A 15,239-nucleotide genomic window follows, 5' to 3' on the forward strand; every position below is an offset into this window, starting at 1 on the left:
TAGCTGTTCTAATACAATTAAATCATTGCTAGGTTAGGTTATATATAAATACCTCACTTGTTTGGCTACTTCCTGTAGGGTCAACTACCGGAAATGCCCCTGAAGTAGCAAAGCCGAATCAAATGTACCTAAATGCCATGTTGAAATAACTACTTTAGTATTTATTACCTAGTTCTATTAGCTGGTACAATTTTGCTATGCTATTCCCTGGGGTTTTATTACCTGAAAACTGTTCTTTATTATAAAAGGAAGTAGGCTCTACATGGATATGGTTGCCATGAAACTTCCATTTACATGCATGAGAGCACATACAAACTACATCAATTGTAATAATTACAGTACAGGAATCTGTTTATTTAGATATAAGCTTGTTTTCAAGGTAAAAGATAAACAAATGTACAAAAGAGTAGTCCTCACAGTTAATAGATACAATCGTTATAAGAAAAAGGGTAAAAACAAAATAAAAATCCACCCTTTAATAAATTAAAATTCTAGACATTTTAAGCATTTAACATTATTAAAAAAAGACGTGATGGCAATCATTGTATGAAATAAAATTTTGTCACGACCAAAAATGTCAGAATACTTTTTTGCCAGTAATGTGTGTGTATAGCAATAAATCTGTTAAGTGATATTGTAACACCAAAATACAATTATTGTATTACTGTATTGCATTGCCTAATTTTTTAGAAAGATAAGAGAAAAAAAGATTATTACTACATTTTAATTATTCCACTCTGAAGAAAAAACTTGTTATCGAGAGGTGCAGCTTTACATATCTCCTACACACAGGAAATGAGCAAACAGCGCTATGAAAAAAAAAGAGCTGACAATGTGTCATTCAGTGGTTTTTTTTCTATGTGCTTTTAAACCACATCCCTGAGACTCGGGCGAGGGAAGCAAGCAAGGGCCATGCATTCAGTTTTGTTTCTGCAGAATGTTCCAGTTAGGTTTACATCACATACTAGTGCTAACAAGTCAAATATAAAATGACTTTCAGTTTTGCCACATTTTGTCGGTTAAAGCATCATGTTAAGACATATCTTAACTGGAGATGACATCACTGGTTACACTGGTTCATTCACTTGACACATTGACATTTTCAATCAATAATAATCAATTACACAACACAATCCTAATACACTTTCATGAAAAAAAAAATTGGGCAATCAAATCATGCTGTAATAAGGAACTGTCAGCTGAATCAAATTTATAAAATCTCTGAATCCTCACACGTTGTACTAATATTTATCAAACATGGGCTCATCTAAGCAACTGTCTAAACTGTCTCTCCAACATAGCAAAGTTTTTCCAGACTGCAGTTTCTATAAGCTCTGTCCAAGAGAAAGACAAATCAAATCCTCCATGAGCCTGCATGTCTGCCAAGAGCCTTATAGTACAGCATTATAGTTTGGGGTAGACAAAGAATGGTGTACCTTTTAATTCAGATAAGATAAGATAAGACTTTGGTATTAAGTACAAAAATAATTTGCATTAATTTTCATGAAACAGTAAACCTAAACCCATTAAACTCTAAATGCTTTTTGATTTTGCACTGAATATGAAAAAAGTTTGAGTTTAGGCTTAGTTTAAGTTGAGTCATTGTGCGATACAGCACTGCCAGCACTAAACTAAGGAAAAATGATTTTATTCATTAATACAGCCTTTTTATGTAACCGAAGTAAATGGTAATCCTGACTCATTCTCTCACTGTTGCAAATATAAAGGGGCTTTACTTTTTTTGGTGTGTGGAGCATTTTTCCTGGGTTGGGGTAATGGCGGAGGTTCATCGTCGTCTATTGGAGGTGGTGGAGGCCGAGGGGTCTTTTTGGATCTAGGCTGGGTCTTAGGGGGAGGTTCATCCACTTCATAGTTAGAAACTTCAGGGTCTTCTTGGGGGACTGGAGGAGCTGGCTGACCCCTTGCAGTATGCTTCGATCTTTGCTGACCAGTATGTGGAGAGGTGTGCAAGTTGTTCAGCCTAAATTCCTCTTCATCTACAGTTAAGAAAAAAGACAAGCACTTCACTATTTGCCTTTCTTTCCTCATTGATTTCATTACTCAAAATTTATAAGAAACTGCAAACCTTGGCAACGCTACAATAGTCAAAGAATAGTCTGTGTTGATATTAGACAGGGAAAACATGAAAACATTTATAGACTAACAACATTTGGGTGCTGATCTCCTAGTCATCCACCAGCTTAAGAGGTCAATAGTACTTAGAATTAAATTACATGAATGTTCTGTTTTGTCTACATATTAAGGTAAATCACAAATTATAGTAGTTAGCAACATGCCAAATTAGGAACATTTTCTATGGAGAAAATTAATAGCATTCTTAACAATTGCTGCAATCAAGCATTATGGTAAACAAGACTGGTCTGTTCTAGGTGTACTAGGCATGTTGCTAACTACAAATGACCTCAACAAAAATAGAACTCTCATAGAAGCTTTTTCTATATGCAAAATAAATATGTCTAAATATGTCCCTTATTATGCTCTGTAGTTTAGAGAAACTGTACATTGTTCCTCCAACTGTTACTGGCATTTACTTGATTTTCTGATTCTCTTGCTATCCTCCCTAATATATCTTGCTAATCCTCCCTAAATTTCATTTGTTGTTCTGAATTCTGAAATTGTAAAGTGCACTGATGTGCACTGATTTGATATTGTATGACTGACAATGTCATGCAATTCAATTTAAAATTCTAATTATTTTAGATAGCATCGTTGACAAGATTTCACATAAATCTGTTTCGGAGCCCCTTTTGAGCAAGCCAAATGGTGAAAATGGCAAAGAAAAATGCTCACAGATCAAAAGGAAGAAACCTTGATAAGAACCAAAACTCTAAAAGTGAATCAATCCTTCTATGGTTGCAAGACATGAGCTCTGCAGACGTGAGTGCAGGACACATGCTCAGTATTATTTTGAGAGTGGATGAACTAGTGTAAAGTCCACTCAGGCTAAGCTACATCCAAAAAAGCAAAACAAAATTCCTTTTGGGGTCAATATGTTTTGTGCAAATCAGCAAGCTTGGTCATTATGGCAGCAGTAGCCTACAATTTGAAAAACAAATGTTTTAAAATAACGTTTACCAGTGTTAAAGGTTAGTAGCAGCTTTGGATTTATATCATTTAAATAAGTAGAAGTTGGTTTGCTTGTCAATTTGAATGATTGATATGTTGAAATTCAGTTCTCACAAGCAAGAACAGAGAGTTTCAACAGTTACATTGCTATACACTACTAAAAGTTTTCAAATTTTTATATTTTTGGTTACAAAGTCACATCTGGCCCACACAATGTGCCCAGAAGGTGCTAAGGAAAACTGGGACCTAAAACAAGAAGGTTTGTTAGGTTCATTTAATTTACTTTCTTGTCAGAGCATTACTGCAAAACAAAAGAACCCGCTTTTTCAGTTCAGAGTAGATGTCTTGCAGTGTATATGTACCCTCAAAACATGTTACATGGTTAAATTACTTAAATTAACATTTGCAAGGTAAACTAGATGTTACAAAGAAAACACAAATACAGCGGATTTACAGCCTTATTCTCAAAAGAAAATGAGTTCAAACAGCTGTGTTCTCATTTTTGGAAAAAAAAAACAGGTCACAGTTAACGAAGACCTAGAGAACAGGAAATTCTGTGACATGGTATTAAAAAAACATTTCACACAGTGACATTCTGATGAGTCATCTGATTTTTTTTTTTTGTGAGGGGGATAAAACAGGAACACAAAACCTTTCTCAACAAAAAGAGTGCAGAGTGCTTCTTGGGAGTCAGTGTCTTTATCTTTTTTCATTTGCTTATCACTTACATGAAATCTGTCACCACTTCCTTTATGCAGATATTTTGTTATTCCACAGCCCTACTGCTAGTTGAAAACAGGTCACCAAGTGATTACCAGTCAACTAAATTGGTTTAATGTGAATCAAACTGAACAGGAATCTTCCTTGTATTAACGGAAAGCTAGAATATGGTGTGACTGATAAGCCTGTCAGTTAACTTGACTGTGTATTAGGCAACAAACTGATAGGGAAAAAAGACATTTGTTTAGTGACCCTTACAAAGAAATGTATTGAGCATTAACATTAATTTTGCGTATATTATACTGATAGCTCCTTGTGACATAGTATAAAGAGAAAAAGGGGATTAAAAAAGAAGATAATTATAACATGTTATTGTTGATTAAAATAAATTCATTACTGTGATCAACAATAATAATCTAACAGGAATATGACATACTTCAAACTATTGACAATTATTGATAATTACAACATTTATAAATAAATTGGATTAATATGTCTACAGTTTCAGCTTATACACATTTCCCCCTACTTGTTCTGATCTTAATGGTTGTGGTCATCACTGGGCAAAAAAAAAATCATATTGAGGGGTCAAGAAAAGCTGGTTAGTAAACTTCTCATTAATTTACATTTTCACTTGCCTGTGATAATCTATTTCATGACCATTTATTAAATATCTAACTGTATGGATATGAATTATTATCTATTAAATTATTTCAGTAAATGTTTCACTATAATCCTTGATCAACTGTTTAATTTTATTTACTAATGAAAACATTTGTGTATCACTTATTATACTTTAGTCAATGTATAATTAAAATTATAATGTAGTAGATGAGAAATGTGTAGATATGTAAAGCATGTAAAATGTGAAATGTATTAAAAACCTTACTGTCTCGCTTAATTTCTAGGAAAGAAAACAGTACAGAATTTGTAGACAACAAATGTGATTTAATAAATAATTTGTAGATGACAAATTCTGGTTAGATGGAAGGACTGTAATCCCAACATTTGCACAATGGATGGGGATTTGATGTAAACTGAAGATTAGATTTATTTTTAGGGGGTCAGTGGAAAGATTTACATCAATATGGCAATCTTTTCTTAGTCATGCTGAATCTTTAAGCTTGGTTAGTTCTGTGGTTAAGCAGATTTGGTGTTTTGTGGGCATGTACTCTGTTCCATACAGATAACCATGTGTGTATTTACTGTGTGATGTTTTGGGAACTAATTCCTGTATTCCCCATTTATATAGTTTAATTTAAGCATATATATGTTGAATTAGGACTGCTTAATTGTTTTCCTATTTTATGTTAACTTGCCTATTCGATTTTTTTGTAGTATTTTGTTAGTTACATCAACAAATTGATGAATAACATTTGTTTATTATAAAAAATTGCAAATTTTTTGCTTCTTGTATTTTAAAAAATACTATTTCCTAAGGTTTTTCATCAAATTTTATTAGGTTATGCAAAATTAGGAAACTGTTATATTGCAGGAAATGCTGGCCATGTAACAAAATCTGCTTGAGCTTACCTTGTAGGTGTTTCTCTCGTCGTTTGCAGCTTAGACAAGCACAAGTCACTAGCACAATCGTCAACAGCAGCACAAGAGCCCCTCCTCCTGCTAGGATCCCCACCATTATCCAACGATCAAAGCCAAAAAGCAAATGCCCCCCTGTATCACCTGTGCAATTGCATTGTATTTATGGATAGATCTGTCAATTAGTCAGTCAGCCAATAAGTAAATGCATTCTTGCACACCAAAAGCACTCAAGAATAAATAATGCAATATGTGAGAAAGACAAATAAATAACAAACAATATTATTTGATAAAACAGTCTTATTTGATAAAAGTATTGTTAATAAAACACACATTGTGGATAAATCCATTACAAGCCAGAAACACAGAATGAAAAAAAACTCTTGCTTTGGTCTTCCAACATGCCATCTTACGTTCTTCAATGTTGAACAACATTTGGACTACATTGAGATTGTTCTACGCAAAGAACATGAATTAGATTAATAAAAAAAAGTACTTACATATTGCTTTGATTGCCTCACTTTTGTCACTTTGAGTGGGTTGCAGAACAGCACATTCATACATCTGATTGTTCTTGACATTACGGAGGACAACTCCATTTTCTTTAGCATCAATTTTTTTCCCATTTTCATACCAGCTGATGGTAAGATTGTTTTTTCCATTAACTTCACATTGGACGGAAGGCTTCTCCTCTTTACATATGATACTCACATTTGGCTTAAGAACCTTTTCTGGTAAATGTAACAATTAAAACATCAATTGATGAAGCCACTGATAAGATGTGCAATTTTAAGTATGCCTATAACATGAACTATATATATATATTAGCTTACCATAAACACATAGTTGGATTGATTGTGATCCTTTAAATGTGCCATCTGAACTGTGAACTTCAGCTTTAAAGTTGCCCTTATTTTTCATGGTCACATGTTTGATTATAAGAGACCCATCTTTGCTCATATTATATGGTTTTTGACAGAAAATTGTTTTTCCATTTTTCCATTTAACTATCAGCGTACTCTCTTTAGAGTCAAGATGTGTCCATCGCAATTCATCAGTCACAGCAATCGAATTATGGAATGGAATGGTTAAAATGTCTCCTGGTGCCACTGTGTAATTACATGTATTGGAGTCTGTGGAGAAGAAAAAAATTACAAATATTTTACAGAAATGTATATATTTTTCATTCTTGTGAGAAATCACATTATGTGGTAATAAACCATAAGATGAATTCCAACCAAAACTTTGACAATGCAAAACATTACAGCAATAAAGTATAATTAAACATTAAGTGTAAAAACAAAATGTATTACTGAACTGGTCAATGATGCACTACACAGATTTCACAATTATTTTCACATTTAACTTAATACTTGACTTAATATTTAGCCTTTATTAGCATTCATTGTATTTAGATTGTTTCCCCTTTGACAAACTGAAAAAAGAGCCCAAATATGAATACAAAAGAAATACATGAACACTTTTCTCTCACAATCAATATTAAATATGACCATTTACAGATGATCAGATTTAAGATCACACTGTGAGTAATTAAACATACTAATAAAAATCACAACTTACCCTCAAGGGCAGAAATAATCAGGCCGCAGAAGAATAAGAGTGTGGCACTGCTGTTGAAGTTCATGGTTCTTCTCAGCACTTCACTGACAAATGAAGGAAACGGTATCAGTTTCCTGTTTTTGAACTGAAGCGTGTCTGTTAATGCAATGAGTTGTTTTGTATTTTACCCTAAAAGTAGCTCTCTGCTGCCTCCACTTAATGTGGAAGGTTTACAGCTAAACCTGAGATGAGAAAACTGAGAGAGCAGGTGGTCTAGAATTGCTCGTTGATATTAATTACCTTATTCCACCCTATCATGATTTTCTTTAAATATAACATATGATCAAACAAATGAACAAACAAACAAATAGTACGTAGGTATGCATCACAGTTATTGGCACTCCTACATATTCTTAATTTTGCCAAAATTCAAGAGTGAAGAGTGACTTCTACTTTTGGGCCACTCATTTAAATTTTAGGCAATTTTACCTGATCATAAACAATTAAGCAGTGGCTGCATTTCAATTGTGGGTTTAGAATTTAATTGAGACTTCACAGTCTGGACATTACAAGTAAAACCATTTGCCCAAGCACACACCACCACCAGAAAAGAAAATCAGCAATTAGGGATCTGTCAATTATCCCAGCCCTTTGGTGTGTTGGCCATATATGTGTACTATATATATACACAATTGTGGTCAGAAGTTTATATATACAGTTCCGGTAAAAAGTTTTAGAACACCCCCAAATGTTCAGTAGTCTACTGGCACTGCTGATTTTTCTTTCTAAGCAATGACTTTCTTACTGCCACTCTACCTGTCAAACATGCAGCTCCAAGTCTTCACCTCACAGTTAAAACTGAGACTTGGTCCAGTGTTAAGCTGTCATGTGAGCTGTCTATCACACAACACTGGTGACACTTAGAAACTTGCTGTAGTGGATTTGGGTCTGTCAGACTTCTTTCTGTACCAGACCTTCAGTCTTTTGAAAATGTGGGAAACTGCACTCACCACTACAGTCATGAAAATTTCAATGACCTTTCAATTAGTTATTTAAACTGTTTTTCTGGGGGGCAAAATGAGTGTACGATATGCAATTTAGCACTTTCTGGGGTTCGCTGAAATTAACAGTCATTAATTATCATCATTATACAAACAGGGTCAAAATATGCATACGGTGACTAACATTGGTAATTCTGTGATGCTAAAAATAAAAAAAATGTACTCAAAACCATAAAAATATCCAAAGAGGTTTTTAGGATTCTGTTCCGTGGAGCAATAAAACAAAACTGGATCAATCAGCGGTATATCCTGAGGAGAAAGAATTAAGCATTTGCTGAAAAGAACATCCTACATACAGCAAAGCATTGTAGTGACTCTGTGATGCTTAGGGGCTGCTTTGCTTCATCTGCCACTGGAAACCTGCAGTATGTGGAGGGCAAGGTGGAGTTAATCAGGTAGCATGTGGGAAATTGTTGAATTCCTTCCAACAGGACAATGATCTCATGCACACCTCAAGTCCACCAAAGCTTGGTTTCAGAAGAACCCCTTAAATATTTGTTAGTGGCCCCATAGAAACCCATAGAAAATCTTTCGTGGGATTTGAAAAAGGCGATTACAGCACACAAACCCAAGCTTATTAGTGAACTGAAGGTCATTGCCCATAATGAATCTCCATATTGTCACTCCTGAGCAGTCCAGCAACACCTTCTTTCACTGCTAACTAGGAATAGAAGCAACTGAGGACATGCAAACAGGGCAAACTGCAGAACCAGAAGCCTTGAATCTCACATACTAAAACTGAGTGCATCTTTAACCTGAGCCACAGTCTGAAAAGAGTCCTGGCCAAGTGACAAACTTGTGGTTTCTGTCCCCAAGAAAAGGCAACTAACAGCATCAAATGACTCTCGACCTATCACTCTGACAACCCATCTAATGCACACACTGTAGAGGGAGGTACTGGCTCGCCTGAGACTATTAGTTAGATTAGCTCATGACTCTCTGCAGTTTGCATACCAGAATGGTATCGGAGTCCAGCAGGTAGAAGTCATCTACCATCTGGAAAAGGTATTAGACACAACAGGCAGCACTGGCTCATGTTCTTTGATTTCCCATGTGCTTTCAACACCACATAGCCAGCACTGCTTGGGGAGAAGCTACAGCGGATGTAGACAGACAAATCCATCACCTCTTTGAAAATGGACTATTTGTCTGGTTGACCCTAGTTACACATAGCACCAATGTCCCTCATGTGACTGGGATTGCACCCTGTTCAAGCTGCACATTTCAGATTTCAGGTATAACACTGAGTAATATCATCCACAGAAATTCTGACATGGCCATGTGGGTGTATCAAAAGCAGCAAAAAGGATGTATACAGAGAGCTGGTGGAGGACTTTTGTTGAAGTTTGTAAATGGAATCAACTGCAGCTCAATGTCAGTAAAAGCACTGAGAAGTTGGTTGATTATAGGAAGTCCAAACCACCTTGGTCTCCAGTCACCCTCATTAGAGTGGATGAGGAGCTGGTTGTTACATACATGTACTTAGGTGTTCACTTGGACGACAAACTGAACTGAACAAGTTGCAATGTTAAGTTTCATATATGAAAAATGCAATTCAGTATTGATATGCTCCTGTACTGGTTTTATATTTAGTTGCAAGTTGTTATAATAGCACACATCTCCTGTACTGCAGTACAACAGAAGCTTTTATTGTTTAGTAACATGAGGAGTATTTTGTGGGAGCCAAAGCCATCTTCACCTTTTGAGGAGGTTCTTTGGTGTGTGCTCCTATAGACATACGACCAGTCTGTTGTGGCAAGTGCTATCTTCTATGCTGTTGTGTTCTGAGGCAACAGTATCAACCAAAAAATCTGAATAAACTGATTTAGAAGACCAGCTCTGTTGAAGAAGTTGATACCCTGCACCCAACACTAAAAGAGGGAAGCACACCATGCAAGACTGTAATGAGGCTCTACAGGGTACTAGAATAGGGCGGAGTTCATTCAAAGCCAGGGGTGGTCATAATATTCTGATATTACTGTGTGCATATATATCTGCAATATGCGAGTGCATCTAGAAAAAATAATCTTGTGAAAAGACATGAAGAAGGGTACAAAAAAACTTGCTGCAGCTTAACAGATCCCAAAGAGCACAGTGGCCATCATCATTCAAAAATCGAACTACCAAGACTCTTCCTAGACCTGGCCAAAATTAGCGATTGGGGAAGACTGACCTTGGCCAGGGAGGTGAGCAAGAATCCGAGGGTCACTCTGACCGCGCTCCAGCATAAAGCTTTAGTAAAAGGCACATGACATTCTGCTTTTTCAAGTGAACAAAAATTAATTTTGTTCAATTTTGGTTTCACAAAAGAGGCTAAACGCAACAAAAGCGTTTGGACAAACTGCTCCATGTCAGGCTCATTGTACCCCAGAAAAGCACCCAGAAGGGAGGTTTGTTCAATCATCCAGCCCCTCCCTCCTAGGGAAGGCAAGGCATTTTTCTTCCTCCAGCTCTGGCTGCTAGGGTCCTCAGTGCCACATCTCTTCTCTGTGCCTTGATAAAGCTACTGTAGAAGCTTGGAGCTCAGTTGGACTCCAAGCCTGCCAGGTTGTGGGAAAAGATCCCTGTGGTTTCAGAGCTCAGGATGTGCAATGGGTCCCTCAAGCTACAGTGCCTTGCAAAAGTAAGCCTGCCACATTTCAGGCTTCAAACATAAAGATATGAAATTGTCATTTTTTGTGAAGAATCAACAACAAGTGGGACACAATCGTGAAGTGGAACGAAATTTATTGGATATTTAAAACTTTTTTTTAGAAATTAAAAACTGAAAAGTAAGGACTGTAATTTTTGCCCATTCTTCCTTGCAAAACAGCTCGAGCTCAGTGAGGTTGGATGGAGAGCGTTTGTGAACAGCAGTTTTCAGCTCTTTCCACAGATTCTCGATTGGATTCAGGTCTGGACTTTGACTTGGCCATTCTAATACCTGGATACGTTTATTTGTGAACCATTCTATTGTAGATTTTGCTTTATGTTTTGGATCATTGTCTTGTTGGAAGATAAATCTCCGTCCAAGTCTCAGGTCTTTTGCAGACTCCAACACGTTTTCTTCCAGATTGGTCCTGTATTTGGCTGTGTCTGTCTTGGAAACCAGCTTCGCACCCAACTAATTCAGCACCAAAGCCACAACCCTTTTCAAAGGAGGCTGTTTGAGCATCCAGGGCTAGCAAACCCCTGGACTAGGACTGCAGTAGCAATCTATTTATAGAAAAGATTCATCACAATTAACTAAGGTATATTTACCAAACTAAAGGTTGCAATGTGTGTGTCTGTGCACTACATGTGATTGAGATTTGTATAAAGTATGGAGGTGCCACAGTATAAATGTATTGTTTTTTTAAAAAATCACTACATGCATGTCAAATGTCAAAAGTGCTAAAAAGTACTATATTTATCCGTTAGAGTTAAAGTTGTTAAGGTTAGTCATTGATGTTCACATAAACTCTGTTCTTCAGTAGGCTTTAAGTCGTTATAAGTAATACCAACAAGCTTATTATTTCTGGGAATGGTCCACGTTTCTAAACAATATCTGCACTTTTTAGACGGTCCCTTGCCGTCCTCTGTGCTTGGTACAGCAATTCGAGTTATTTTGATTAAATTTACTCGGCAAAACCGAATTAAGACAGGATAGAACGAGTATAGTTTGCTCTCTGTTTCTCCACCGTTTAGGAAATGTAACTTCAGAGATTTGTGAGCACAAAACGCAGATGCCCGCTGAATATCGAATAGAAACTTTACCATGTTCAAAAAGCGCCAACAACTATTTATGTCCCGAGGAAGAAAGACAATTCTGGTGCGCTGACAACAAGAAAACCAAAGAAAAACAACAGGTCATCAAATAAACTTTGTGCGACCTGTGAAGAAAGACCCCAAAACAATCACTGGCATCACCAGAGAGCGAAAAGACAGAGGACACGCCACAAGAAGTAAATATACAATTAAATATGCAACTACGATGTAAATTCAATACCGTTTTTGTCAAATTCATCAATTATACACTCTTAGTCCGATAGCTGTTTTTTATGTGTTCGCTGGAAAAAAAAAATCCTGTGCTCGTACACAGCCTTTAGTTATGAACATGGAAAACAAAATGGTTCGGACGAAAAGGCACGACACTAATCAGCAACAGAGGGCATTTGGTCTCCTGCCCAGGACGGGGGAGAGAAAAACCAAGGAGACTGCTGAAATCCATGCACTGACAAGAACCAGTAGGTCAGTATTGTTTTGACTCGTTCGCTAATGTTTATGACCGCTTACCCGAATGGTTAGCTTCGCAGCTGTCACAGCCCAGATAGCGAAAAAATGTAACTAAATCAATTGCGGTGCCGTTGGTATTTTTGAGAATACCTGTAAAGAGGATTCTGCTTAAACCAAAGACTATGTTAAATCTCTCCATTTTGCTCAATTTCAATACATATAGCCTGCGTCATGCAAGTTTCTTCGCATAGTTGTAGTGGATGGAAACGCATTTCCTTATGTTGTATTATTAAATTTACTTACTGACGTGTAAGTGATGGCTTTTAGCATAGCATCAAATACAACATTTCACTTCAAAACAGTTGTAAACGTTGACAGCCCTGCATCAGAGCAGGTGTAATGTAAACTAGGGACGGTAACGTAACTTACAGGATATACGTCTATCGACTGAAGCGTGCATTTTGAATCGATCTGGGGGTTTTACATATCTGGCATTGTATTGGAACTGAAATGAGGCATTGACCTGTGTTACTACTCGGTCTAGTAGATACCGAACATATGGGAACAGATGCCATGTTGGTACCCAATCCTACCTGTGGCATTACTTCCTGAATTTCAAATCTTCAGAAAGGAGCTGATTTCAGGGAGCTGAAACAAGGCAGCCCTTACTCGAAAGAAACGAAAGTTAAGAGTCCGATCCCATGCAAGGCTTAGACATCTGTGGCTACTTTTGAAAGCTGTCCAAGTTGTTTGAAACGGCCCATAGCTCACCATGTCTTGAGCTTCTCCCATAATGAATCTCTGTGCAATTTCTAAACATACACGCAGTGTACACCACTGTGCAAAGGAGAGGTATATGTGGCCTCAGAAAGTACCTCAGCATTGTGCATAGGCAGTCTCACAGGTCACCTTTGCCATTACCTTTGTTTTTTCATTGTGCCATGTACATGTCCTCCTTAGATGTTTTTTTTAGCATTACCTTATATTTGTCTTCTTCTGTTAGATGATTGTACTTGCTTTTGGTTTATTTACTTAGTTTGCATTCCCTTTGTTGTATTGTTTGTTCTTGTGGATTTCTGTATTTGTTATTGTTAGTAGATAAAACCATCCATACTTTACAAACCATTTATCCTTTACAATTGTCCCTCAATATCCATTCTACACTCATCCATGTATCACTGTCAAACTAATCAGCAACAGAGGGCATTTGGTCTCCTGCCCAGGACGGGGGAGAGAAAAACCAAGGAGACTGCTGAAATCCATGCACTGACAAGAACCAGTAGGTCAGTATTGTTTTGACTCGTTCGCTAATGTTTATGACCGCTTACCCGAATGGTTAGCTTCGCAGCTGTCACAGCCCAGATAGCGAAAAAATGTAACTAAATCAATTGCGGTGCCGTTGGTATTTTTGAGAATACCTGTAAAGAGGATTCTGCTTAAACCAAAGACTATGTTAAATCTCTCAATTTTGCTCAATTTCAATACATGTAGCCTGCGTCATGCAAGTTTCTTCGCATAGTTGTAGTGGATGGAAACGCATTTCCTTATGTTGTATTATTAAATTTACTTACTGACGTGTAAGTGATGGCTTTTAGCATAGCATCAAATACAACATTTCACTTCAAAACAGTTGTAAACGTTGACAGCCCTGCATCAGAGCAGGTGTAATGTAAACTAGGGACGGTAACGTAACTTACAGGATATACGTCTATCGACTGAAGCGTGCATTTTGAATCGATCTGGGGGTTTTACATATCTGGCATTGTATTGGAACTGAAATGAGGCATTGACCTGTGTTACTACTCGGTCTAGTAGATACCGAAGGGAACAGGTGCCATGTTGGTACCCAATCCTACCTGTGGCATTACATCCTGAATTTCAAATCTTCAGAAAGGAGCTGATTTCAGGGAGCTGAAACAAGGCAGCCCTTACTCGAAAGAAACGAAAGTTAAGAGTCCGATCCCATGCAAGGCTTAGACATCTGTGGCTACTTTTGAAAGCTGTCCAAGTTGTTTGAAACGGCCCATAGCTCACCATGTCTTGAGCTTCTCCCATAATGAATCTCTGTGCAATTTCTAAACATACACACAGTGTACACCACTGTGCAAAGGAGAGGTAATGTGTGGCCTCAGAAAGTACCTCAGCATTGTGCATAGGCAGTCTCACAGGTCACCTTTGCCATTACCTTTGTTTTTTCATTGTGCCATGTACATGTCCTCCTTAGATGTTTTTTTTTAGCATTACCTTATATTTGTCTTCTTCTGTTAGATGATTGTACTTGCTTTTGGTTTATTTACTTACTTGGTTTGCATTCCCTTTGTTGTATTGTTTGTTCTTGTGGATTTCTGTATTTGTTATTGTTAGTAGATAAAACCATCCATACTTTACAAACCATTTATCCTTTACAATTGTCCCTCAATATCCATTCTACACTCATCCATGTATCATTGTCAAACGTCCATTATCCCTCCTTTATCCATTCATCCAGCCATTGTTGCAACCTTTGTGTGAGTAAACATCTATTAAGTCTTTTCATCCTCCTGTGTTTTAATGGACACACACAATCACGATAGCCAACCTACCAGTATCCCGTTATCCAACCACTTTTTTTTGACAGTAAGTCTTAGCTGGTCTGGTCGGTTTAATTCTTGCACATGACTGATTTTACACAATTGTAATACACTAGTTCACATTTAATACAGTGTGCCAAAATGTTGCAGTGAATAAGTCGATCCAGACTATCCAAAATTACTTGGAATAAAATCTTTCTACACTGATTTCCACTGAAAGTTAAGAAGGCCTTTTCCTTTTTTTCCTGATTTATATTGCGCTTGTAACAGAGCGCCTTTCTAGATCTGGGTACAAGGCTCAAGTAAGCAAGCCAGTGGTGAGGAGGGGGAACCCATCCTCCTGTGGTGGACACCAGATTGCATGGAAAAGACATATTGTTAGTTTTGTAAACCTTTTCTCATGGCTCCCTAGCTGGGCTTAGTTTTGTGAATTGACCGAATAAAAGAATCAGTGAGCACAAAACTGATGCATCAGCTGGTAGACTTGTTTTATCTACAGTGCTGGACA

At 37.1% G+C, this 15,239-nt stretch overlaps 1 protein-coding gene across 2 annotated transcripts; it reads right to left on the minus strand.

Moving 5' to 3' along the window:
- Positions 1–708: 708 nt before the first annotated feature.
- Positions 709–12,944, minus strand: LOC140535845 (T-cell surface antigen CD2-like). Of its 2 annotated transcripts, none has more exons than XM_072657374.1 (6): positions 12,933–12,944; positions 6,928–7,010; positions 6,180–6,479; positions 5,847–6,077; positions 5,341–5,490; positions 709–1,997 (listed from the first exon to the last, which is right to left on the minus strand). In XM_072657374.1, the coding sequence occupies exons 2-6, from the start codon at positions 6,989–6,991 to the stop codon at positions 1,708–1,710; spliced, it is 1,035 nt and encodes a 344-aa protein (XP_072513475.1). In that variant the 5' UTR covers positions 6,992–7,010; positions 12,933–12,944; the 3' UTR covers positions 709–1,707. The 2 variants fall into 2 exon arrangements, with proteins under 2 accessions (XP_072513475.1, XP_072513474.1); XM_072657373.1 differs by lacking the exon at positions 12,933–12,944 and adding an exon at positions 12,755–12,854.
- Positions 12,945–15,239: the final 2,295 nt, after the last annotated feature.

This window comes from Salminus brasiliensis, chromosome 15, assembly GCF_030463535.1.
Source record: "Salminus brasiliensis chromosome 15, fSalBra1.hap2, whole genome shotgun sequence".
Classification (NCBI taxonomy): Eukaryota; Metazoa; Chordata; class Actinopteri; order Characiformes; family Bryconidae; genus Salminus; species Salminus brasiliensis.